At 38.2% G+C, this 25,398-nt stretch overlaps 1 protein-coding gene across 8 annotated transcripts in view; it reads right to left on the reverse strand.

Annotated features, from left to right (window-relative positions):
- Swt1 (SWT1 RNA endoribonuclease homolog) overlaps positions 1-25,398 on the reverse strand; it is a 117,110-nt gene that overhangs the window by 27,647 nt on the left and 64,065 nt on the right. For all 8 annotated transcript variants that reach the window (XR_003847960.1, XM_029559226.1, XM_008824277.3 and 5 more), the window contains 4 exons: positions 25,140-25,278; positions 18,535-18,683; positions 12,773-12,960; positions 8,277-8,408 (listed from right to left, as the gene is read on the reverse strand). Coding sequence is in view for 7 of the 8 variants with exons in the window: in XM_029559226.1 (XP_029415086.1) it covers positions 8,277-8,408; positions 12,773-12,960; positions 18,535-18,683; positions 25,140-25,278 (608 nt within the window). In the remaining variant the exon portion in view is untranslated. The remainder of the gene's footprint in view (positions 1-8,276; positions 8,409-12,772; positions 12,961-18,534; positions 18,684-25,139; positions 25,279-25,398) is intronic.

Below are 25,398 nucleotides of genomic sequence, written 5' to 3' on the forward strand. Positions count from 1 at the left end.
TTTAAAATAAAAATTATATTGTTTTCAAACCCTCAGAGAAACAGAAATTTACAAGCTCATTGTAATAATACATATAGGTATTAGACATAAAAACTTCTGAGTAGTTTAGGCAAAATTAAAATTTGATTTCATAATACTGTTTTTTCTTTTTGTTTTTTTTTTTTTCTTTTTTGGTCTTTTTGAGACAGGGGGCCCTTTTGCACCAGCTGGCCTGGAACTCACTATGTAGACCAGGCTGGCCTTGAACTCACAGAGATCCACCTGCCTCTGCCTCCCAAGAGTGATGGCACTAAAGGCATGCACTACCATGCCTGGCTGATTTTTTTTTTTTTTTTTCGTTTTTTTAAAAGCAGACTGAATTTCACTCCAGTTAAGGCTGTCCTGGAGGTACTATGTATCCAGGCTGACCTCAAACCCATACCAATCTTCCTGAAGCCTTAACTGCCCATCTAGAATCCCAGGTATGAGCCACTGGGCCCAGCTCTGAAACTCTTTAAGAAGGTGATGGTGAGAATACAAAAAATTCACAGCTAGTTTTAATGACCATATTTGAGCTTTCATTATAAAACAATTCCATTCAGGTGTTGGGGTGCATCCCTGTATCTCAGTACTTGAGAAGTAGAGGCTGGAAGATTACTGCAAATTAGAGGTCTTGTAGAAATCCTGTCTCAAAACAAAAAGCAAGACCCCAAAACTAAACCAAACTAACTAACCAACCAGAAAACAAAAACAGACTTAGAGTGGTAAATCAATTGGTAGAATGCTTGCCCTGGGATCAAATCATACAAATCGGGCATGGTGTTGCATGCCTGTAAGCTTTGTACTTGGGAGGCAAAAGCAGAAGATCAGAAGTTCAAGGCCAGTTTAGGATATATGAGACCAAGGAAAGAGGAAAGAGAGAGAAGGAAGACTATCATTAAGTAATAAAAAAAATTTTCATTATTTTACTTGTCTTGACTCAACAAGTTGAGGAAATATATTTTGACATGTTATCCAAGAACCTAATTACATAAATCAAAAACATTAGTAAACTAACTTAATGTTAGTAAAAAAAAGATTAAGTTAAAAATTTATAATTCAAGGTTGGAGAGAGAAGTTGGCAGTTAAGAGCACTGGTTGCTCTTCCAGAGGACCCAGGGTTTGGGTCCCAGCACCAACATGGTGACTAACAACTGTCTCTAATGCCTGTTCCAGGGGATCTGATGCCATCTTCTGGCTTCTGTGGGCATTACACATATGGGTTCACTTACACACATGCAGGTAAAACACTCATACACATAAAATACAATCAATCAATAAAAATTTTAAAATTATCATTCAGATTACCATTTTAGCAAGAGACATTGACTATTAAAAAAATTTTTTTAAATGGATTTTTTTTGTGGGGCGGGGAGAGGAGGTGGAGTCTTCCTGCAGCCCCAGCTGACCTGGAACTTACTATGTAGACCAGGCTGGCCTTGCTGTCTGTTCACAAAGATCAATCTGCCTCTGCCTCCCAATTGCTGGGATTAAAGGAAAGGCATGTTCCATTATACCCAGCTTTTATTATTTTTTTCTTTTAATTTCATGGATATGAATGTTTTTCCTGCATGTAAATGCAACCATGTCATGCAATCCCCTTGGGGGACAGAAGAGGGCATTGGATTCCTTGGAACTAGACTTACAGACTGCCATATGGGTGCTAGGAACTGAACCCAGAGCCTCTGAGAGAGCAAACAGTGCCCTTAATCTCTCTAGCTGTTTAAAGTTTTTGGTTAGCATACAGAAAATGGTTTCCCCGGTGAAATTATCCAACATATCTTTATACTTTGTTCTTATTTGCCTCTCTCCCTGTACTGGTTCTAAAGTTTCATGATACTTTGTTCACAGGGATTGGCACACCAAAATGCAAGCTATATCCAGAGATTTCTGATCTATGAAGTTTACTGAATGTCTTCTATGTGGAAGGTACCATCTTGAGCTGGCCTCAACCTTTCACACTACTAGACATACCCTGAGCTGTCTTTTAATTTCTCACTATGGCACACTACAATGCTGAAAGTTCTTTACAGGCACAAGAGCATATTTCTCAAAATAGATTAAACTAATCCTAGAGTTCGGGGTACACTCTAAACTTTTTATGAAACTGCTCTGTAAGAAGGAATCAACTCATCATCTAGCTTTATCCCATATGCTTGGATGCATGCTTACCATCTAAGTATTATGATGGATGGCACTTATTCAGAACCTTTAATTATCTTCCCTTCCCTTGGTTCAATTATTTTGCAAGTATTTAAATGTACTCATTTGTTTATTCTGTTTCAATGAAACATGTAGTGTTTGATGGTTCTAGTGTTTCCAAAATAAAATTTAATAGCAGCAATTTTAATTAAATATCACATCAACAAATCCTTAAGTAGAATTAACTAGTTATAAAACACAAGACAATTTTATTTTACTTTTTAATATTTTATTTATTTTTATTTTTATTTTATGTGTATGAGTGTTTTGCCTGCATATATGAAAGTACACCACATGTGTGCAATGCCCCACAGAGGCCAGAAGAGGGCATTTTATCCCCTGAACTGGAGTTACAGATGGTTGTTAGCCACTCTGGGTGCTAGGAATTGAACCTGGGTCCTCTGGAAGAACAGCAAGTGTTCTTAACTGCTGAGCCATCTCTCCAGCCCCACACAAGTCAAATTTAAATAAAAGAATTCTGATTATAAATAAAAATGATAACATTTGTCTTCTTCAAAGGGTAATCTTCAGATTTTATTGCTCAACTGTATAATATTCAAGGAGTTTATCACGGAAGACAGTGCCATTGAGAACTAGATAATTCTGACTAAAACAAAGAAACACTATGTAGCCCAGAATGACCATGAACTTCTGATTTTCTTGCCTCTACCTCCTAAGTGCTAGGATTATAGGTGTATGTCACCATGCCCAGTTTTATGTGGTACTGGGTATTTAACCCAGGGCCTTGTCCATGAGGGGCAAGCATTATTAGTGACTTTGAGGACAGTCTGGGTCACATGAGACACTATCTCAATATTTATTGACCATGTACTGGTCAAAAATGTGTCATTACCCACACAAAGTTTTAGGTAGTAAAAACTATTTTTGCCCTTAGAGACACTTAAACTCTGAGAGTGCCTGTTATAAAATAAACTATGAAAAAATAAAGTTATGTACAAAATGGGATATGGAAGGTGATGCAACAAAGTCATTTATAGACAATGGGCTCCATTATTTTTCTCTTTTTTATCAAAGCAACTGATATACTTGGTGACAGAAAGGACAAGAAATTTGTGACAAGCCTGCTAAAGAGGCATGGTGATATCTGAGGAACTGTAGGAAATTTAGTTGAAGGCTAGGGAGTGGGAAGAACTAATCATCTAAGAATAAAAAGGTCACACCTTGAAAAGCAAGTTAAACCCCAAATGGCTACCATCCCCCTACTCAAAATAAGAACTTTTAGGGTTAGATGTGGTGGTACATGTCTTTAACCCCAGCACTTGGGAGGCAGAAACAGGAAAATCCCCATGCCTCTGTTGAGTCCAAGGCCAGCCAGCCTGGTCTATATAGCTAGTTCCTGACCAGACAGGACTACATGTACAGTGAGACCCTGTCTCAAACACACACAAAAACAAAACAAAAAAATTATTAATGGTCAAGCATCTTCATCACTACAATTAGTTCAAATGCTCAAAAGTCACTTCTAAACCTCAAAGTTGAATTCTTTTAAGGTCACCGACAAAACTTTTTGTTTCAACAACCGGCTTAATCTAGAAGTAGTCTAAAGTGTTGTCACTGTGCCAACAGATTTTTTCTTTTTTTGAGACAAAGTCTTGCTGTATAGCCCAGTCTGACTTCAAACTCATGATCTTCCTGCTTTAGCTATGTAACACCACACTCAGCTTACTCTGTGTTAATGCAGGATAAGCTTTTACAAATAACCTTTCCTAAACCTCAAGAGGTCAGCTATCCAAACAGAGTAATAAGTCAAAGAGACATACTAATAAATTATTCTCTTCAATGCAAGCTTATATGTAAAAGTGGCTAAACCACTAGTAGATCTGAAAAAATTCTATGATTAAAGAATCATGTATGGATGTACCAGTACACGGTCTGTTCACATGTTAAAATAGTGCAAGGTTGATCCCAGCACTGAAAAAAAAATTAGGCAAGAGATTAACAATTAATTTTTAGAGATTTCATAAGAAAACAGAAAAATATGTGTAAATCACACATCAAGAAATATATAATCACAGAGACCCCACAGAACAATACAGGCTATTCCTCTTTAATGCCTGAGAAGTTGATGGTAAGACCCTCCTGATGAAGACACTCACTGTACACACTGCTCATAGAACATGGAGAAACCAAATCAGTACTGACCAGGAGTCTTTCTCATTGATAGCTAGCTCTCAAAATACTGGAAAGTGCTACACGGGCTGCTTTGGGGTGAAAAAAGCCATCCACAGTCATACCTAACTGTGAACCCTGTGAACTGCAATAGGCCCATGAGTGTAATACTGGCTGTAATGTTAAGGGGGTAACCAACCACTTTATGATTAGATTTAGGGCCTGCTTCACAAGAGGAAATATATGCCTGGTACTGCAAATTGGATCAAGAACCCAGGTTGGGAAGCTCACAGGCCCCAGAGGTGAATCTACTATTATTTTGCTAGATGGACATAGTAGAAAACTGCCTTCCAAATTTCAGTTCTTTATCTGTAGATTACTACAGCTCTCAGACCTTATCAGAGAAGTTTCTTTGTACAGTGGATGTTGGTTAATGCAGAAACTCACAACTGGTCAAAGTGCAAAGAATGACTATGGAGTCCTCAGCTACAAACTGGACATCTGTATCAAACATTGTTCTAGTTTAGTTTCTGTTGCTGTTACAAAAACCTGACCAAGACCAACTTGGGGAGGAAAGGGCTTATTTGGCTTATACCTCACAATCTACCATCAAAGGAAGCCAAGGCAGGAAATCAAGGCAGGAACCTGGAAGCACGAACTGAAGAAGAGACCATGGAAGAACACTGCTTACTGTTTTGCTTCTCCTGGCTTGCTCAGCTACTTTTCTTACATCAATCAGCAATCAAGAAAACACCCCACAGATATGCCCATAGGAAAGTCTGATGGCAACAATTCCTCAATTGGGGTTCCCTCTCCTAGTCTCTTGTTTGTATCAAGTTGACAAAAATTAACTAGCACACACATGCTCCCCAAAGCTCAAGGACCATGGTGGAAGAGGGGCAGAAAGACTGTAAGAGCCAGAGGTCAGAGAAATTGGAACAAAACAGTGTCCTTTCGGAATGATGGGATAGCTTCACGCATTACCCACAGCACCTGTGATTTCCTGCACTAGACAGTTAACATTCTAGCACGGGGTGGGGGGAAGATGTTCATGAGCCCCCACCTGTAAGGGCTATGGACAGTTGATGGCTTCTGAGAGGAGGAGAGAGAGAGAGAGTCAGTTTTCTTTTGGGGTTTGGCTCCTGGTAGGTTGATTATACTCCAGTGGATGGCATCACACCCAGAAGTATATCGACAGCACAAACTGAAGTTGATGGGTTATTACATTCTTTTTTTAAAATTATTTTTATTATGTGTATGCATGTATTGTCTGCATGTTCAATGCTTGTAGAGGACAAAAGAAGCTGTTAGATGTCTTAGAACTGGAGTTATAGACAGTTGCTAGCTGCCATGTGGGTGCTGGGATTCGAACCTGGGTCTTCTGCAAGAACAGTGTTTTTATTTATTTTTTGTCTTTTTTTTTTTGAGACAGGGTCTTCCCATAGCCACAGTTGGCCTGGATTCGCTATGGAGACCAGGCTGGCCTAAAAACTCAGAGATCCGCCTGTCTCTGCCTCCTGAGTGCTGAGATTAAAGGCTCATGTCACCAAACCTGGCACCAGCCAGTGTTCTTAACTGCTGAGCCATCTCTCCAGTCCATTATTACATTCTTAAAAACCATATATATCATGATATATATGATATGGGAAGTGCTCTTAATAAGGGACTGAGGGTAGATAAGCCCAAATGACATCAGCTACAAAGGAATAAATCTGGAACTAGAACCAAAAGTTCTTAGTTGCCCAAGTACATCTTCATTCACCTCTTTTAGTCTTTGTCTAAAGGGCACATGGTTAACAGGTCATGTTATCATAAAGTCTCAATGTAACCATATATATATTGTACTATTTTTAAGATAAAAGGAAATAAAGCTAACATGTATCACTGAGCATGTATCTCAAAACCAAGTAGAATTATATCATTTTAATAAGCATAATAAATGCCAAAATTTTTCAGTTATTATAAAATTGACTTTTCAAAAACATGCAATCTCTTATTATTGTAAAGAATTTTTTTTTGTTTTTTGAGACACGGTCTCCCTGTAACCCAACCCCAGATGGCCTGGAACTCACTATGTAAACCATGCTGGCCTCAAACTCACAGAGATCCCCTTGCCTCTGTCTCCATGTGATTAAAGGTGTGTGCCACCACACCTTGTTTAAATCTTTCAGCTTAGATTTTTCAGATTTTAAAAAAGGGTCTTGCTAAGCAGGCTAAACTGGCCTTGAATTTGCCATGCTCCTGCCTCAGCTTACCAAGTACTGGAATTATAGATGCCTACCACTATACTTACTCACCTCTAGGATAAAGTAGAAACTGCTTTGTAAGGCCTCTTCATTCTACTAAGAGCCTTGGTGAGATGGTGGCAGAATGAGCCATGCCCTGAGCAGCTGGCCTCTGGGCTTGGGGCACCCCAGCTCCCAAGAGACGAAGTACAAGTGCTGGACCGTGTGAGAAATCTTATCACACAGGATGAATATTTTCCTGACCTTAAATGCTTCTATAGTGATCTCAAAATTTTGAACTCAGGACTTGGCAAGTAGGAAAGAAAGTCGGTGAAGGCCAAGATGATGGCTGCATGGCTGTGGACACTAAAGCAACGGTGGTAGTGGCAGTGGCTCTGGGAGCAGGGACTTAAAACATGACTCTGGTGAGAAGATATCTCATTACTTGTTCTCCCCTGGATGTTGAGGAGGATGCTAGGGCAACAGACAACAAGAGGGCCAACTGGATTCTTGACCATGAGGAAAAAAAAAAAAAAAAAAAAAACCCACTCAGTCCTGACTGTCTGTGCCCATGGGGTGTCACGCCCCTGAGGTGGTTACAACCACCCCCCATGCCAAACCCCAGTTGTACCTCTCTTGCTAGGGGTAGGGAATGTGAGTGCCCACTGCACAGTGCACCCATGGTCAGCCCAGACATCATCATCATTCAGTGGTTGTCAAAGCCTGGCTGTGGTCCTCAGCAACTATGGGAGCCTGCTGATTTCAGGAAATAAACTGGAGGACTTTACTGGTGTAAAACTGTTGTGTGAAGCTGTGAAATATCCCAACTGCCACTCTGAGAATCTTGGGTTGGAAGACTGTGCTGACCTAGCTTCTGCTTCTACCCACAGGCCAGCTGGGGCTACAGGGAGATCCTGTCTCAAAAAGACAACCCCCTAAATAAATAAAGTAAAAAATAAAAATAAATAAAAATCATTTAGATAAACTGTAATCCAAAAAGGGTGTACATACTATATGTTAACTATGAGATGATGATTCCAAAAAACCATAGCTGTAAAAGGGAAAATAAAAACTATTATTTCCTACATGCATCACAAATATTTAAAATCACATGTGTGATTTTAACCACATCAACCATGAGATCATATTGTTTCTCACACTATATTTCAGTTTTTAATACTGTGAAACTGTATTTGAGGAAATTAATCATAGCAAAAGATATGTATTTGAGGAATTTGATCATATCAAAAGATACTTGTATTAAAAGGGCAATGAAAATTAACACATTTCATCCATAGGCAATCACTAAGTGCCCACATGTACTCCTTGCCAGGTATGGTGACACATACCTTTAATCCCAGCATTCAAGAGGTAGAGACAAGTATCTGAGTTGAGGCCAACCTGCTCTACATAACTGAGTTCCAGACCAGCCAGGGGTGCATACCGAGACCCTGTCTCAAGAAAATAAACAAAACAGAACAAAAAAGTTCCTAATGGAGCTAATATCTAGATATTTTTTCCTAGAAAATGAAAAGGTAGAAACATTCTTGTGTTCTAAACCAGACACACAGATTATCTGTAGAGAAGGGAAGAAGGGAAATCTAAAAGCCAATAATTTATAACATGCTAGAAGACTCCTGGATCTAAAACAAGTTGGTAAATCTAGAGATAAAAATAAGGCTTTCAATTTGATATGTTTACCTCTGAATGCCTTCAAGAATATCCTTCACAGCTGCCATTAACATTTGAAGGTATATAAATGCTTCTTCAAATGATGCTATTTTTGAAGTGGTCAGAGTTGAACTTGAGTCCAATCTTTGAAACACATCTGTGCTGAAATACAGAAAGATACATAGGCATATGTGTCCATTTCCATTGATGATACATAAAAAAGTAATTATAATTAATCTCATGATGCTTATCTCTTTAGAAATAAAAGAGTGATGAGAAAAATCTCGGCTAACATTCATAAAAGGCATATAGGTCACACACTGTACACACCTAATTTAAAATAATATTATAAAAGAGGTATGAATAACATTTCATTCTAAGAGACCATAAGTGTTGGAGGGAAAGTAATATTATCAATGTACATTCAGATTAGTACTCAAGAACGTAAATATGAAAAAAAAGGTATCATATTAAACAACTTTTTAAAAAAAACTTTTCTGTGTATGAGTGTATTGCCTACATGTGTGTGTGTACTTGTGTTGTGCAATGCCTGTGGAGGTCAGAAGAGGGCACTGGATCCCCTGGAACTGGAGTTACAGATGGTTGTTAGCCATCAGGTGGGTGCTGGGATTCAAACCCAGGTCCTCTGCAAGAGTGCCCAGTGCTCTTAACTTCTGAGTCATCTCTCCCATCCCATAAACAACTTTTGAAACTGGAAGTTCATCCTAATAATTCCACTTCCAAAAAAAAATTAGCAATTAAAAACAATGAAGTGGTTCTGAATACAAACATTTCAAATCATTTATGGATAACTGATGCAATACACTGTCTGACTCATTAGAGTGCACGTTATTAAATAAGCTATTCAACTAGTTATTAAGTAGTCGGTTTAGAAAAGTATCAACCAACAAACTGTTAAAAACAACTTCTTTTTAATTTTTTGCCTTTACAATATTAATAAAATTCTGAATGGTAAAAGGTAACAAGACATTTTAATTACAGCTCCTACTGTAAACTGAAAAACACACATTTTAAACAAACGCCTCAGAAGCTTGAATGAAAAATACGAGGAAAGATTTGTTTGACTTTTATTTTTCAGACAGGGTCATACAATGTAGCCCAGGTTGGCCCCCAACTCAAAATTCTCCTGTTTCAACCTCTTGAGTGCTAGATTATAGGCATGTGTCACCATGCCTAAGACTCTTTTCAATCAGAATCAGTAATACAAAGCACTACTCCAAGTTCCTCATAGAAAGAAAACAAAAACATGACCTGATATGATTTAAAAATCGTTCACAATGGATTATTAAGCCACAGAACAAGATGACATTTACAGCTGTGCGTATGTACTTGTCTTGGTTTCTTTTCCTCTTGCTATGATAAAATACTCTGACAAAAGCAATATGAGGTAGAAAGGCTTTATTTCAGTTCACAGCTCAAGGTCCAGTCATTCCATCATGATCAGGACATCACAGCAGCAGCAGCAGGAAGCAGCTAGTCATATTGCATCCAGAGTAAAGAAACAGCATGGTGGCACACGCTTTTAATCCCAGCATTTAGGAGGCAGAGGCAGGAGGATCTCTGTGAATTCCAGGCCAGCCTGATCTACAGAGCCAGTTCTAGGCCATCCTGGGATAATGAGACCAAGAGATAAATATATGCGTGCTTCTCAGCTCTCTTTACATATACCACCCAGTACCCTGCCAGAGAATGGTTCTATCCACAGTAGATAGATCCTCCCTCAATTAATGAAATCAATATAATCCTCAACCAGTATGCCCAAAGGCCTGTAATCCCAGAAAATTCTAGATTCTGTTAAGTTGACAAACATAAACCATAACAGTATTCTAGTAACTCATAATTATGCATAGGTCTTAACAGACCCCTATATGAGCATTTTTTCTTTTTTGTTTTGTCTTGCTTTATGTTGACAGGGTCTCCCTAGTCCCAGTCTGCCTAAGAAGTCACTACGTTGACCAGGCTGGATTTGATATTGCAGAGATTTGTCTGCCTCTGCCTCCCCAGGGATGAGATTAAAGGCAGAGGCCACCACACCCAGCCAAATGAGCATTAAAAAAAATATATATATGTGGGGCAGAAGAGATGGCTTGGCAGTTAAGAACACTGGTTGTTCTTGCAGAAGATCCGGGTTTGAATCCCAGCACCCACATGGCAGCTAACAATTGTCTGTAACTCCAATTCCAGAGGATCCAACGGCCTCTTCTGTCCTCCTCGGGCATTGCACAACAGGGGTGCACTTACCTACATGCAGGCAATACACACATATACATAAAATAAATGAATATACACACTTTGTTTTTTATTTTATGTGTATGAGTATATTGCCTGCATGTGGGTAAGTGCACCCATGTCATGCAATGCCCCCGAGGAGGATGGAAGAGGCCGTCAGATGCCCTGGAACTGGAGTTACGGATGGTTGTTAGTTGCCATGTGGGTGATAACAAGAATCAAACCTGGGTCCTCTGCAAAAGCAGCCAGTGCTCTTAACAACAGAGCCATCTCACCAGCCCCCAAATGAGCATTTTTATATTGATTATGCTCAGTTACACAGACTCTAGTACACAACCAGGCTGGTGAAACAGTAAACAAATTTGTATCATTAAGGCAATATAAACATTTTTTCACTTGCTGAAATGCTATTACATAAAGTCTATTATCCAGAAACAGTATAGAACTCTAGTATCCAATATAAATGCATGAATATTATAGGTCAACTCCAATGTTTTCCATAGTAAACAAAAGATAAAATACTATATATAGTAACCTTCTATAAGCCGGAATATCTGACTAGCCAAAAACTTCAAAAATATTTTGATTAGAAAAATTTATTTTGATTTACAAAAAATGAAAATGTGAAAATATCATTAGTTAATATGCTACTTGCAATTATCTCTTTAGTAAGATAGGTTAGCAAATCAAATAACAGGCCATAAATTGCTGGGAAAACTTTAACTATAACCAAGGACTAAAAAACAAAAAAAGAGCCCAAGAACAGAGGGGACAAATGGGAGGGGCAAAATGGGAAGGAAGGTGGAAATTGAGGCAAAAAAGAATTGTATGTTTAACATATAATATATACCTATTCAAAAACTTAAAGAAGCCAGGAAATAAATAAAAATGAACTCTTAATCTACATTGCTGTAACAGATAGCTGTTGAGAAGAGATGTTGCAGTATACTGCTAATACTACCCTGGTGCTTTTGTGAATACCTAAAACAGAGAGCTTTAAACCAAAACAATACTCACACTGGACTTTGAATCAAAGTTATATCTACTAGCTTGGCAAATTAAATATAAATATAATGGGTTTGGGGAAAGAATAGGTGGCAGTGCTCAGTTATTTTAAAATCAGTGGTTTTAAATTATTTTATAAGCTACTCTAGTGACAGCCTGTTTGAAAAACTACTCAACGGGGACAGAGCTCAGTGGTAGAACACTTGCCTAATACACAATAGCCCTAGGTTTAATCCTCAATACTATCCAAGATAAAGGGAGAGGTGTGAGATGGCTCAGTAGGTACAGACACTTGCTGCTAATCCTGATGAACTGAGATCCATCTCTGGATCCCACACCGGGGAAGGAAAGAACCCACTTCTGCAACTTTCCTATACTTCTTCATTTCACTAAGACCAAAGTATTTTAGGTTTATATCCTAAAGTAACAGTATTTTTTCATTTTAAACAATAGCATTTACCTGTCTTGATGGACCCAAGTCCCCCCAAATGATGGACCCAAGTCCCTCCAAAATGATGGATTTAAACTAAAATCCCCCAGGCCTGAGAAAAACTGTACAAGGAAGTAAAAATGAAAAATAATTCTAAAGAACAAGCTGAGCTGACCTTTTTCATGCTCCTTGCCCAAGCTGGAAATCATCCCAGAAATTCCCCCTACCTCTGCTTGGCACATAGCCACCGCTTGTCTTTAAAAGAAACCTGTGAACTGGGCTCTGGACTTCTGTCCTCCAAGTGAGGTGGGAGTCCGTTTTGCAAAACGCCAATAAATCCTCATGCTTGTTGCATCTCCTGATTTGAGGACTGAGTTATTGGGGTGAGACCTCCCGTGAACGTTGGGTACCCCAGTCTGGGGGTCCAACAGTCTTTTTCATTGAATTAAAGTCTTGAAACCTGCTAATTACTTGTTTAAACAATCTAGGTGACTCATTGGTTTTGTCCTACGTAAGAAATACCACTCATCTGGGCCACATCAGAATCACTTGGGGAGTTTCTTTATGAATTTTCATTCATCTCTCTCCTACTGAAACCAAATTTCTAGAAACAGAATTTAGACAAATATATATTCTAATTTTGAAGTTTATCTTTATTTGTACATCAATACTTCTAATGTACCAATTTAGCAAAAAGGCCCTTTGTAGGACAATCCAGGACATTAAACTCAAACCTAAACACTAACTGTTCAACAGTAATTGTAACAGTAATAATGGAAATCCTACAAAGAGCAAACTTGTAAAGCTAAAGTTAAAAAAAAAAGTCTTGAAAATTTAGTACCTGTTCTGATATATTGTAGTCCAAACATTCTCTAGGATAGACCAGATTTCTTGATGCCTGGTGAAGTGGGGAAGATGAGAACCCAAGAAAACACTGACTTCTTGATTATGAAGCTTCATCAAAGAAGTATCTTCATGCTTTTTACTCACTGTGCTTTCTGAGAAATTTGGCTTAAGTTTTGTCTTGACCTGGGAAATAAGAATTAGATAAAATGAAGTTGGTCCTTTACCAACTGTGAAAAACAGAATGCCAAGAGTGCTTACAAATGTACTAGTTTTCTGGATGTGCTGACTCTTCTTTTTCTTTTATATGTACAGAATATTCCCAGAAAAGCATTAGACTTAGATTTTTCCCTTTCCTGTTTAAAATCAAATAATATGTTTGATTTATTTACTATAGGGACTTTTCTAAGTCAACATGCTAATGTCAATTTATGACTATTATTTGAACATTTTTACATATGGTATTGAATTATAAAAAGGACACAAAGAACCGGGCGTGGTGGCACACGCCTTTAATCCCAGCACTCAGAAGGCAAAAGCAGGGGGAATCTCTGTGAGATCAAGGCCAGCTTGGTCTACACAGTGAGTTCCAGGACAGCTGGGGCTACAGGGAGATCCTGTCTCAAAGACCAAAAAAAAAAAAAAAAAAAGCACACAAAGATAAATGGGGAAAGTCAAGCTCCAAGCATCCTGTAATCCAGAAAACACAACTGGAAAGAGCTGTAAAAGGTTTATGTAATGAGCAATGGCAGTGATAAACTGAGAGCTATATACCCTAATACATACCAGAACAGAAGAAAATGTAGGTAAGAAAACGTGAAGGCTATAGAGTAATCCAGGAGAGGAATCCTGAGAACTTAATTACATACCAAAAGGCAGTAGAATGGGAGAGAAACGCATGTAAGAAATATGGTTAGGGGCTGAAGAGATGGCTCAGTGGTTAAGAACACTGGCTGCAGGTTAAGAACACTGGCTGCGGGGCTGGAGAGATGGCTCAGCGGTTCAGAGCACTGATGGCTCTTGCAGAGGACATGGGTTCAATTCCCAGAACCCACATGGAGGCTACAAACTGTCCTTAACTCCAGTTCTAAGGGACCTGAGGCCTTCTTCTGACCTCCGAGGGCATTGCATAACATGAGGGTACCTACCCACATGCAGGCAATGAATGCATACACACAAAATAAAAAATAAATAGAATATTAAAAATAACAGAACGCCAGTTCCAGGGGATCCAACGCCCTCTTCTGACTGCCCTTGGGCATTGCATGACAAGGGTGGACTTACAAACATGGAGGCAATACATTCATACACATAAAATAAAAATAATTAAATAAAATAAAAAGCAAAGGAATATGTTTAAACACCTGGTCAAAAGCTAGGTTCAGGAAGACATACCAAAGATTTTTTTTAGATACCTAGAAAAATAATGGTACAAATAATTGAAATTGAAGTTGGCTAAAAATTTAGATGTATGCTTTAAATAGCTTGAACTCTTGATTATTTCTCCAAAGGAATGTAAAGACAGTTTTATTTAGTAAATCATACATTGTCTTATGGCTTCTTGTAGTAAACCCAAGAAAGAGAGAGAGAGGGGGGCTTGTTTTCAGTTCTATGCTGAGTTTTGAGGGTCTGAGGAGATGGCTCCGTCAGTAACGTGCTTGCCAAGCAAGTATGAGGACCTGACCTAAGTGTAATATGTATGTGTGTATATATACACACACATATATGTGTATATATATATTTATACACAAACACATATACATATACATACATATATACACACACAAATACACAGGTCTGAAGCTTAAAACAGCATTGCTAATCATTCTTTTGAAGACAAAGTCTTAGAAGAAAAGGGTGTTATAGGAGAACACAGCACACAAAAAAGGTAAGAATAAAAATGAAGAGGAAGAAGTGAGAACTATAAAAACAAAAAGGGGTGGGGGAGAACAGGGGTTGGGGGGATCGGAAGTACACAAATCAAAAGAAGTCAAAGGAGACAGTTTTTCAGGAAAAGAGCACAGTAAATAGCATTTCCAGTGGGAAAAATTATTTGAGGACAGAAAAACTCTTAAGTATATCTTATAGATCATAAGATTCATTGTTCATTGATTCAAGTGACAGTAAAAAAAAAAAAATTCAATCAGGAAAAAAAAATAACTTGGCTACTAAGTCAACTAACTTGGTTTTTTTTTTTTTCTTTTTTTTTTTTTTGAGACAAAGTCTCATGTAGCCCAGGCTGGCCTTGAAATAGATTCTCTTGCTTCTAACTTCCAAAAATATGAATTTTTAAAACTGTTTTTTGGTCTTGGCTCTAATATAAAATGCTCTACGAACTTCAGTTGAAGGATTTTATTTCCATAGGGCTAAGTTTTCATGTTAATAAAAAGATGATTTCAAAAGTTAGCATCATGGGCTGCTAGTTTTATGCTTTAAAAATTTTTAAAAATATTAAAAAATATTTTCTTCATTATTTTTTATTTTATGTGTATGAGTATATTGCTTGCATGTATGTAAGTACACCCATGTCATGCAATGTCCATGGAGATAGGAAGAGGGCATTAGATCCCCTGGAACTGGAGTTATGGACAGTTGGTAACAGCCATGTGGGTGCTGGGAACCAAACATGGATCCTCTGTAAGAGTAGACAGTGCTCTTAACTGCTGAGCCATTTCTCCAGGCCCTAAAAATAAAATTTCTAATGTTATCAGTAACAGTTAATATTTTTGAGAACATGTTATATACAGGAGCTTTCTAAGGATTTCAGTTTAGCTCATTTAATCTTCATGACTACCCTGTGAAACTAGTACTAGGAAACACTGCAGAAATGCTATGAAACATATAATTTAAATTTCTTTTTTTTTTTTTTTTTTTTTTTTAAGACAGGGTCTCACTCTGCCATACAGCAGGCCTGGAACTCTCTGTGTAGACCAGGCTGACTTCAAGCTCATAAAAATCCACCTGCCTCTTGTGTGCTGGGTTTAAAGCAATGTGGCACAATGCCCTGCTACAATTCAGGTTTTTGAATGAATGAAACAGGGACATAGGAAGATTAAATAACTCATTTGAGGAAACGTAAATGGTAGGGGGCATAAAAATACTTGACCTTGGGGCTGGAGAGATGGGTCAGCAATTAAAAGCACTGGCTTCACTGGCAGAGGACCTGGGTTCAATTCCTAGCAATCACATAGCAGCTAACAACCATCTGTAACTCCAGTTCCAGGACGCCCTCTTGACTGACCTCCGTGGGCATTCCAAGACACAGGTTCACTTACATATATGCAGGCAATACACCCATACACACAAAATAATAAATAAAATATTATTTAAATAAACCTTGACCTTGAGCAATCTATTACTGAGGCTGTGATCTCACACCAAGTGTATAGGTATTACTCTTCTCTGTTTTGTGAAGCAGCAAGCAAAAATAGATGATTCTTCTAAATTTTGCCTATTATACTACAAACTTAAAAATATATATACAATAGGCTGGGCACGGTGCGGATCTCTGTGAGTTCAAGGCCAGCCTGGTCTACATAGTGAATTCAGGCCAGCTGGAGCTACAGGGATGCAGGGAGACCCTGTCTCAAAAAGACAGACAGACAGACAGACAGATAGAGAGATAGATAGATAGATAGATAGATAGATAGATAGATAGATAAATAGATATTCTTATATATATATATTTATTTATACAGTAGAAATACACATTTTGTCTTGAAATTAACTTTTGTTTTGTGGCAGTGCTGAGATGGAACCAAGGGCTTTGTGCATGACAAGTAAGACCTCCCACTGAGCTACACCTCCAGTTCAGATACATCTAAAATCAAGAGTAACATTGTCCTAATGGTTCTTTGCTTTGGCTCTTAAATCAGAGTATACCCAACTATGCATGTGGATTTTTAAAACATATACTTACATAGCACTTATTATCTGTTAGGCATTAAGGTCTTCATTAACTTTGTTCATTCTCATAGCAATTCTGAAGCAAGAATTATTATTGTACTCATTTTACAAAAAAGAATTAGATTCAAAGACTTTAAATAACTAGAGGTTAAAACAACAACAACAACAACAACAAAACAAAACAAAACACAGAAGTCAGGATCCTGAGCATGTAAAATCTAGAAACTTATCAAAAAGACTGATTTTAATTATTCTAGACTAGAAGCTGATCAAAAACTTTGGTAACTGGAAAGCTAATTAAATAAGAATGTACCTTTTCCTATTTCCACTAGAAAGTACCTACAAAATTATGTTAACCTTTTGCATTTTCGTTTCTCAGAAGCAAACAAATGACAAATATACTTTTCTTAATTTTCCATAGGTGATAAATTAAAATAAGGTATACTTAAGTTACTCTATTAACAGCTTATTTTTAATTAACATATTTATTGTTTAAATTAGAAACAAAACTATTTAATACATGATCAAATCTACTGAATTCTGTAAACAATTCCCAGATAAAGTCTATTTAAGGCCTAGGGAAGCAGCTCAGTTTATAGAATGCTTAGTTATGAATGAAGCTCTGGATTTGATCCCCAGCACCACATAAACTTGGGCATGGTGGTACACACTGGTAATCCTAGCACTCAGGAAGTAGAGGGAAGATCAGGCATTTAAGAACATTCTTGAAACACAGCAAGTTCAAGGCTAGCCTGGGCTATATGAAACCCTGCCTCAAAAAACATTTTTGGCATTTTAAGATGAAATCTCATGTATCATGTAGCCCAGGTTTGGACTTGAACCCCCTACGTAACTGATGAACTTGAACTCCTGATCCTCCTGTTTTCATATCAGCTATATAGTGAGTTTCAGACCAGTCTGGTTTGAGCTCCCCCAGCCTGGGACACATGAGACCCTGTTCCAAAAAAGAAAAGGGAGAGCAGGGGTGGTAGAGGAGGTCTTTAATCTTAGCACTTGGGAGGCAGGTGCCTCTGTGAGATCAGGGCCAGCCTTGTCTCTACAGTGAATTCTAGGCCAACTGTGGCTACAGGGAGACCTTGTCTCAATAAAACCAAAAGAAAAAAAAAGAAAGAAAGAAAAAAAGGGACCATCAAGAACAAGGAAGAAGGATTGGAAAGAATGTAAGGAGAGGATGGAGGAGAGCACTGTGAAATGCTGTCTTTAGGACATGACATAGCTGTTATACTCATGAATACACAGCAACTGTGACTAACCTGCACAAGATCAAGCCAGTCAAAATTCAAGCATGGATGGGGGAAGGGCAACATATATACAGCAGGCATACCATTATCTAATAAACACCACTAAACTTTAACATCACATTTCATAGTACCTATCATCTGTTCTCAATCGATGAACAGAACTCGAAACTTTCTTTTGTTTATATCCATCCTAAATTGTGTTTTATTCTCAGTAATCCTAATTCAAAGACTATTAAGCTTGTAAGTATTCTGAACTTTCTATCTTGTTCACTGTGTTTATATTACTAACCTTATGAGTTAGGAGTTAAGTCTTTGTTGGGAAAAGAATTTTCTTGATACTGTAGTTACATAAGATATTCTTATTTTCCAGGAAATACATATGGAAATATTGAGAGGTAAAGGAAACTTCCATAAAAGGATATGTGTTTCATAATCCATACCAAGACTTGCCTACACTCTAATTAATTTAATATTTAATGCCTTTAGAAAGCAATAAGTCAGATTAATATTATCCTTTGTTTTTTATCTTCTAAAAACATGTTTAAAATGCATGTGATTAGGTACTCTAAATGGCACTCCAAAAGTTTCTTACCTCTGCAAATATTTGGAGTAGTTTGTTTACTTGAGCAAAGGTCTGTGGAAGAATGCCATCATAGTTTGACCTTGTACTGAAGGCATGTAATAAGCTTCTAGAATCCTGAAGTAGGAATTTCACTGTTGTAAAATCCACTACATTATTAGCTGGGAAGATAAAATTAAGAAAGAAAAATAAGCAAGAATAAGTATACAACACAAAAATCATTTTGAACACTAATATTAATTTTGAAATTAAAGAAGTGTATATATTTACATCTACATGTCAAACCTAATTTAACCTTCTGATATAAAAAACAACAATTGAACACATTTAATTATAGACAAAATCTTTCAACAGAGCTATAGCAATGGCTCAGCAGTTAAGAGCACTGGGTGCTCTTGCAGAGGTTTGGTTCCCAGCACCCACATGGTGACTAACAACTGTCAGTAGCTCCAGTTCCAGGGGATCTGACACCCTCTTCTGCCTCCACGGCATTGCACACACATAATTATCCTTACACATGCCAGCAAAACACTCATACACACAAAATAAAGAAAAATTAAAAAACAATAAAACAAAATCTTTAATTAAAAAAGTCCTTCAAGTTGACTCTAGTATTCTGTTTTCAGATTCTAGTAATTCCCAGAACATTGTCAACTTCAAAGGAAATGAGAGAATATGAGACTATTACATTCTTCAGCTTGGCCAAAAGTCCATGCACAGAGTTTTCAAAGGTCTTCGAAGTTGTCTCCCACTCAGATCACTATTATAAAGGCAGCAGAAGAGTCACATGTTAGGGACAGGTATGTAAAGTTATATGTGGCTCTTGCTAGAATCAATCAGTTACTATGTAGTAATGTATCTTAAATTCCATCACATGAAACTTAATTCAATATTTATTCCAAATAATGTGTTATTTCCTTATGTAACACAAAAATTCAGCAAAAAGGCAGGGTATGGTGGCACACACCTTTAATCCCAGGAGGCAGAGCCAGGTGGACCTCTGTAGGCCAGTCTGGTCTACATACTAAGTTCCAGGCTAGCTGGGGCTACAGGGAGACGTCTCAAATAAAAAACAAAACAGGCTGGGCGTGGTGGCACATGCCTTTAATCCAAGCACTTGGGAGGCAGAGGCAGAACTGATCTCTGTGAGGTCAAGGCAAGCCTGGTCTACATAGTGAGTTCCAGGCCAGCTGGGGCTACTGGGAGACCCTGTCTCAAAAAGACCAAAACAAAACAAAACAAAGTTCAGCAAGAAAATAATACTTTAGACAATAAGAAACAAAAGTTATGAGAATTTTCCTCCTGTAAATTAATGTGATAATATGCAATAATAATTTTCTCTCAAGGAGTTAAAAATGCTTGCACTAAACTCACAAATTATTAGCAACAATAATTTCAAAGACTTAAAAAATTATGAACAAGCCAAGCATAGTGACACATGCCTGTAATTGCAGCACTCAGGCAGAGGTAGGGGAATTGTTCCAAGTTCAAGTACATCCTTGACTATATAGTAAGTTCCATGCCAGCCAAATCTACATAGTGAGACAATGTCTTAAAAAAAACAACAAAAATATTTTGAACAATGAAATTAAGTAAATTTCTAATGTCACAAAACAAATGCTAGGAAAAAAATCCATCATTAAGGCATAATGGTACACTATTATTTTTGAAGGCGTAATAATCATGCCATAATGTTTGCTTTGTTTCTGTTTAAAAGTTTACAGTTTGCCTCTCTCTCCCTTCTCTCTCTCTCTCTCTCTCTCTCTCTCTCTCTCTCTCTCTCTCTCTCTCTCTCTGAAGAGTTTGCTCTACCACACGTGTGTATACACAGGTGTACGTAAACACATCAGAGGCCGGAGAACCCCAGGAATAGTTTCTCCTTAGGTAGTGTCCATTTTTCTTAGACAGGGTCTCTCAATGGCCTGGGGCTTATGAAATCAGGATAGACTGGCTGGCAGCAAGCCCCAGAAATATACCTGTCTCTATCTCCATGGCACTGGGATACAGCTGCATGCCACTGCACCCAGCTTTTTTACATGGGTTCTGGGGATTGAATTCAGCTTCTCATGCATATGTAGAAATACTTTACTGACTGAGCTATACCCTCAGCCCCCAGAGATTCTGTTATATTTAAACTTGATCATGGTTTTCCATTTGTACAATGAGTTAAAATGAATAATGTATTCCTTTTTATAAATGATACAGTAATAATTTGCTCATGAAATATTGAGGGGCCAAATAAAAAATTTTAAGTACATTTTTGTAATTCATTATTTGATATTCTGTTGTTGAGATAGGGTCTGTAGTCCTGGCTGGCCTGGAACTTGCCCTGTAGATCAGGCTGGCATGGAACTCACAGAGATCCACCTACTTCTGCTTCCTGAGTGCTGGGCTTGAAGGCATGTGCCACCATGCCTGGCAATATTTAGTAATCCTAATTTAATAGGATGGTTACAGCCAAATTTCTAGCTTCACTATTATAACTCTACCCTTCACCACCAAACATTTTTTCTGACAAGTACACTTTTATCTCTCTCTACAGCCAATGACTATCTTAAATTCCTATGCGAAAAGAAATGACAGACTTTAGAGTTTTTGAACTGTATAAATCTCCTACAGAAGACCTAATTGCCACAGCTTCTTTAAAGAGTGATTCTCCAATGTAGTCTGTGTTTGGTAGGGCTTATATCTTTGAACGAATTCAATTTCTGCTTACAGAAAGTCTTTATTGGTGAGTGTGGTGCACATACCTGCAATCTCAGCACCTGAGAGGCTGAGGAAGGAGGAGCACTGGTTCAAGGCCAGTCTCAGCTATATACTAAAATCAAGGCCAGCCTGGTCTACATAGTGAGTTCCAGGTCAGTCAGGGCTACACGTTGAGACCCTGTCTCAAAATTAATTAATTACCTAAAATAAAAGCTGGATGTTGTGGTTACACATGTAACCCCAGCACATAAGAAAAGCAGGAGAATCATGAGTTCAGGGTCATCTGAGGTATATATTGAGTTCAGTGCCAGCCCACAATACATAAGCCCCTCTCTCAGAACAAAAAAATTACCTTCAAATAGAATTATTTTTATAATCTCATATATTATTATTATTCGCAAGTCATTAAATAGACACCGGATTTTTCTAGATCAAAGAGCAATAACTAGGCACACAATAACTGTAAAAATAATTTTTAATAAAAGATACAGCCAACATATCTTCACTATTTCCTACTGCCTGTTACAACTACTACCTATCACCTCTCAGCTACATGTAAGGGGAGAATTCTGCTTACTGATAGACAAAGAGAAGACGGAAGCTAGACAACCCAGTTTTGAAACTACCCTGTAAGATCACACACAATTTATGAACTTTCTCTTTTATTTCCATTTATTTATTTATTTATTTATTTATTTAATTTGTGGGGGGGGGGTCAGACAACTTGAGGGAACCAATTCTTTCCTTCCACCATGTAGGTCCTGGGGACAGAACTCAGGTCATCAGGCTTGGTGGCAAGCACCTCCATCTCTGGAACCATATCGCCAAACCCATATCCAGTGGCTCAAAACCTCCTGTGACTCCAGTTCCAAGGGATACAATGCCACCTTCTGGCCTCTTTAGGCAACTGCACTCATGTGTACATACCCCCACAGTGACAATTTAAAAATAAATCTTAGAAAAAAAAATACAAAAAATGATTCCACATGTCTAGTTAAGACAGGCTTCAAAGACATGTCCAGTTGGCTGTTCTAAGCGCTTATAAATAACTTCTGTAGTTATAGGCCAACCTGGGATAAGAGTGAGATCCTGACTCAAAACAACAAAAACAACTAAATAATTGGTAACTTCCAACAATCAATATTTATTCAATATCCACCATGGATAATATATAAGTAACTGTATCCTAATTATACTTTTGATGCTGTGATAAATTACCCTGGCCAAAGGCAACATAGGGGAGGAAGAGGTTTTATTCAACTTACAATTCCAAGTTATAATCTATTGTTGCAGAGAAGTCAAGGCAAAAACTTAAAAGCATCACATCCACAGTCCGGCAGAGAGACAAATACACCCTTACCTGCTTGTTTGTTGCTTTGTACTCAGCTACCTTTTTCTACTTTTACATAGTTCAAGGCCCAACAGAAAGAATGGTGCTACCCACAATGAGTTAGGTCAGTTAACAACCAAGACAATCTCCCACAGACATTCCCAGAGGTCAACCTGATTTAGAGAATTCCTCAATTGAAGCTGTTTTCCCAGGTGATTCTAAGTTATGGCCAAGTTGGCATTTAAAACTAACCATCACAGGCTAACAAGATGCTTTAAATTTCCTGGGAGTGGTAGGTTAAAAATTAGAAACACAAGCTGGGAGTGGTGGCACATGGCTTTAATCCCAGCACTTGGCAGGCTGATCTCTGGGAATTCAAGGTCCACCTGTACTTTATGAGAATCTGTTTCAAAGAGCCAAAATAAGCAACTTTAAACAATTTTTTTTTTACATTTGAAGAGTGTGTGGTGTGCATGAATGTGTATGCATGTTTTCATGTGGGGCACACATGTATGCATGAGTAGGCATGCATATGTATGAAGGAATTATCCTTAACATCTTATTCATTGAGGCAGGATCTCTCAATCAAACCCAGAGCTTGCCAATATAGCTAGTCTTGCAGGCCAGTTTGCTCTGGGGATCTGGTCTCTGCTTTCTGAGGCTAGAATTACATCAGGGCTGTCATACCCATCTGCTTGAGTTCTGGGGATCTTAACTCCAGTCCTCACACTTGCCCTGCAAGTGCTTTAACCACTGCGCTATTTCCCCAGCCCTAGAAGCAGGTTTCAAAGTACACATTCATTGAGCCAGGCATGGTGGCACACATCTTTAATCCCAGCATTCGGGAGACAGAGGCAGGTGAATTTGTGAGTTCCAGGCCAACTGGGACTAGAGGAAGACCCTGTCTCAAAAAGACAAAAAGGCAAAAAAAAAAAAAAAATCATATTCACAATCTATAGAAACATTAACAGCATTATCATTTATAGACATGACCTCTGAGAATCACATCCATTCATCCAGCTGCCATATTTCCTTTAAAGTAAAAGAATAAATTATTGAAATCTGCTTTTCATTAATTCATCTTCAAGTCCTATGAAATATATATGCTGACCTGACTTAATATTTTTGTGTATGTATGCAGATATGTGTTCATGTGTATGTGTGCACACATGTGGGAATGAACATGAATATGTATGTACGCATGTGGAGACCAGAGGCTAATGCTAGGTGTCGTCCTCAACTAGCTCTCCAAATCTGGTCTCAACAGTCTTCCTCGATACTCTCAAAACCCTGAACTTGGGGCTTGCCAATTCAGATAGACTGGCTGGCCAAAAGATCCCTAGGGATCCTCCTTTCTGTCTGGCCAAGAATCCTTAAGGATATGCCTGTCTCCTCCACCTCTCCAACACTGAGATTACAGGCACAAGCTATTACATCCAAGTTTTTTTCACTTGGTGCCGGATTGAACTCAAGTCCTCATACTTGTGTAGCAAGCACTTTACTGAATGAGCCACCTCCCCAGCCTTTCTTTTTAATGTTCTTGTGGGATAGAGGTGGGGGTGTTATGCATGTGTGTAATGTGCAGATTCATTTGCCTATGAATACATGAACAGAGGCTAGAGACTGATGTCACTAAGTCTTCCTCAATTGTTTCTCCACTTTTTAAAATTTTTTAATTTTATTTAAATTTATTTTATTTTATTTTATTATTTTGTGGTTTGAGTATATTGCCTGCATGTATGTAAGTGCACCCATGTCGTGCCCTTGGGAGGTCAGAAGAGGGTATCAGATCCCCTGAAACTGGAGTTACAGATGGTTGTTAGCCAGCATGTGGGTGCTGGGAATTAAACTCAGGTCCTCTGCAAAGCAGCCAGTGCTCTTAAGCACTGAGCCATATCTCCAGTCTTACTCTCCACCTTATTTTTTGCAACAGGTTCTCTTACTGAACCTGGAGCTTTGGCCAAACTAGCTGGTCAGCAAGCCCCTGGAATCCACCTGACTCCATTTCCCAAGTGCTCGAATTACAGCACACCATCATGCCCAGGTTTTACATAGGTTCTGATGATCTGAACTCAGACCATTATGCTTATACGGCAAGCACTTTACCCACTACGCCATCTCTCCAGCCCCTATTTTTGGTTTTTTGAGACAGGGTTTCATAGCTTAGGCTGGCCTTGAACTCACTATGTAGCTGAGGCTGGCCTTAGCTTCTGGTCCTCCTGCCTCCATCCCCATGATATGATTACAGTCATGTGCCACCACACCCATCTTGACCTAATACTTTAGCTTGTTGTTGTTGTTTTAATTTATTACTTTATGTGTATAAGTGTATTGCCTGCATGTGTGTAAGTGCACCCATATTGTAGAATGCCTGTGGCAGTCAGAAGAGGGCATCAGATTCCCCTGAAACTGCAGTTACAAAACTTCAGTTAGAGATGGTTGTTAGCTGCAATATGGGTGCTGGGATTCAAACCTGGGTCCTCTGCAAGAGCAGCCAGTGTCCTAAACCGCTAAGTCATCTCTCCAGCCCCCTGACCTAATACTTTAATATACCACTGTGAAAGAAAAAAAAAATCCATACCTTTAGAAAGATTTTCATATAGGCTCTCAATAGTCAAAAGCAACTTCTTTTCTACAACTAATCCAAATACAGCCAACCAATGCTTCTTAAAGCACTGTAATAAATGTATTAGAGTCCATGGTGGTTTCAAATACAGCACCTAAAAAGCATTAAAAAATTATCATCTACTGACTTATTTTTCCTATTATTTAAACATACCTATGTAGGAATTCATATATATATATATATATATATTCCTCATGAAAACAGTTACTTATTT

The sequence above is a fragment of the Nannospalax galili genome, unplaced genomic scaffold (genome assembly GCF_000622305.1).
Source record: "Nannospalax galili isolate Female #2095 unplaced genomic scaffold, S.galili_v1.0 scaffold227, whole genome shotgun sequence".
In the NCBI taxonomy this organism is placed as follows: domain Eukaryota; kingdom Metazoa; phylum Chordata; class Mammalia; order Rodentia; family Spalacidae; genus Nannospalax; species Nannospalax galili.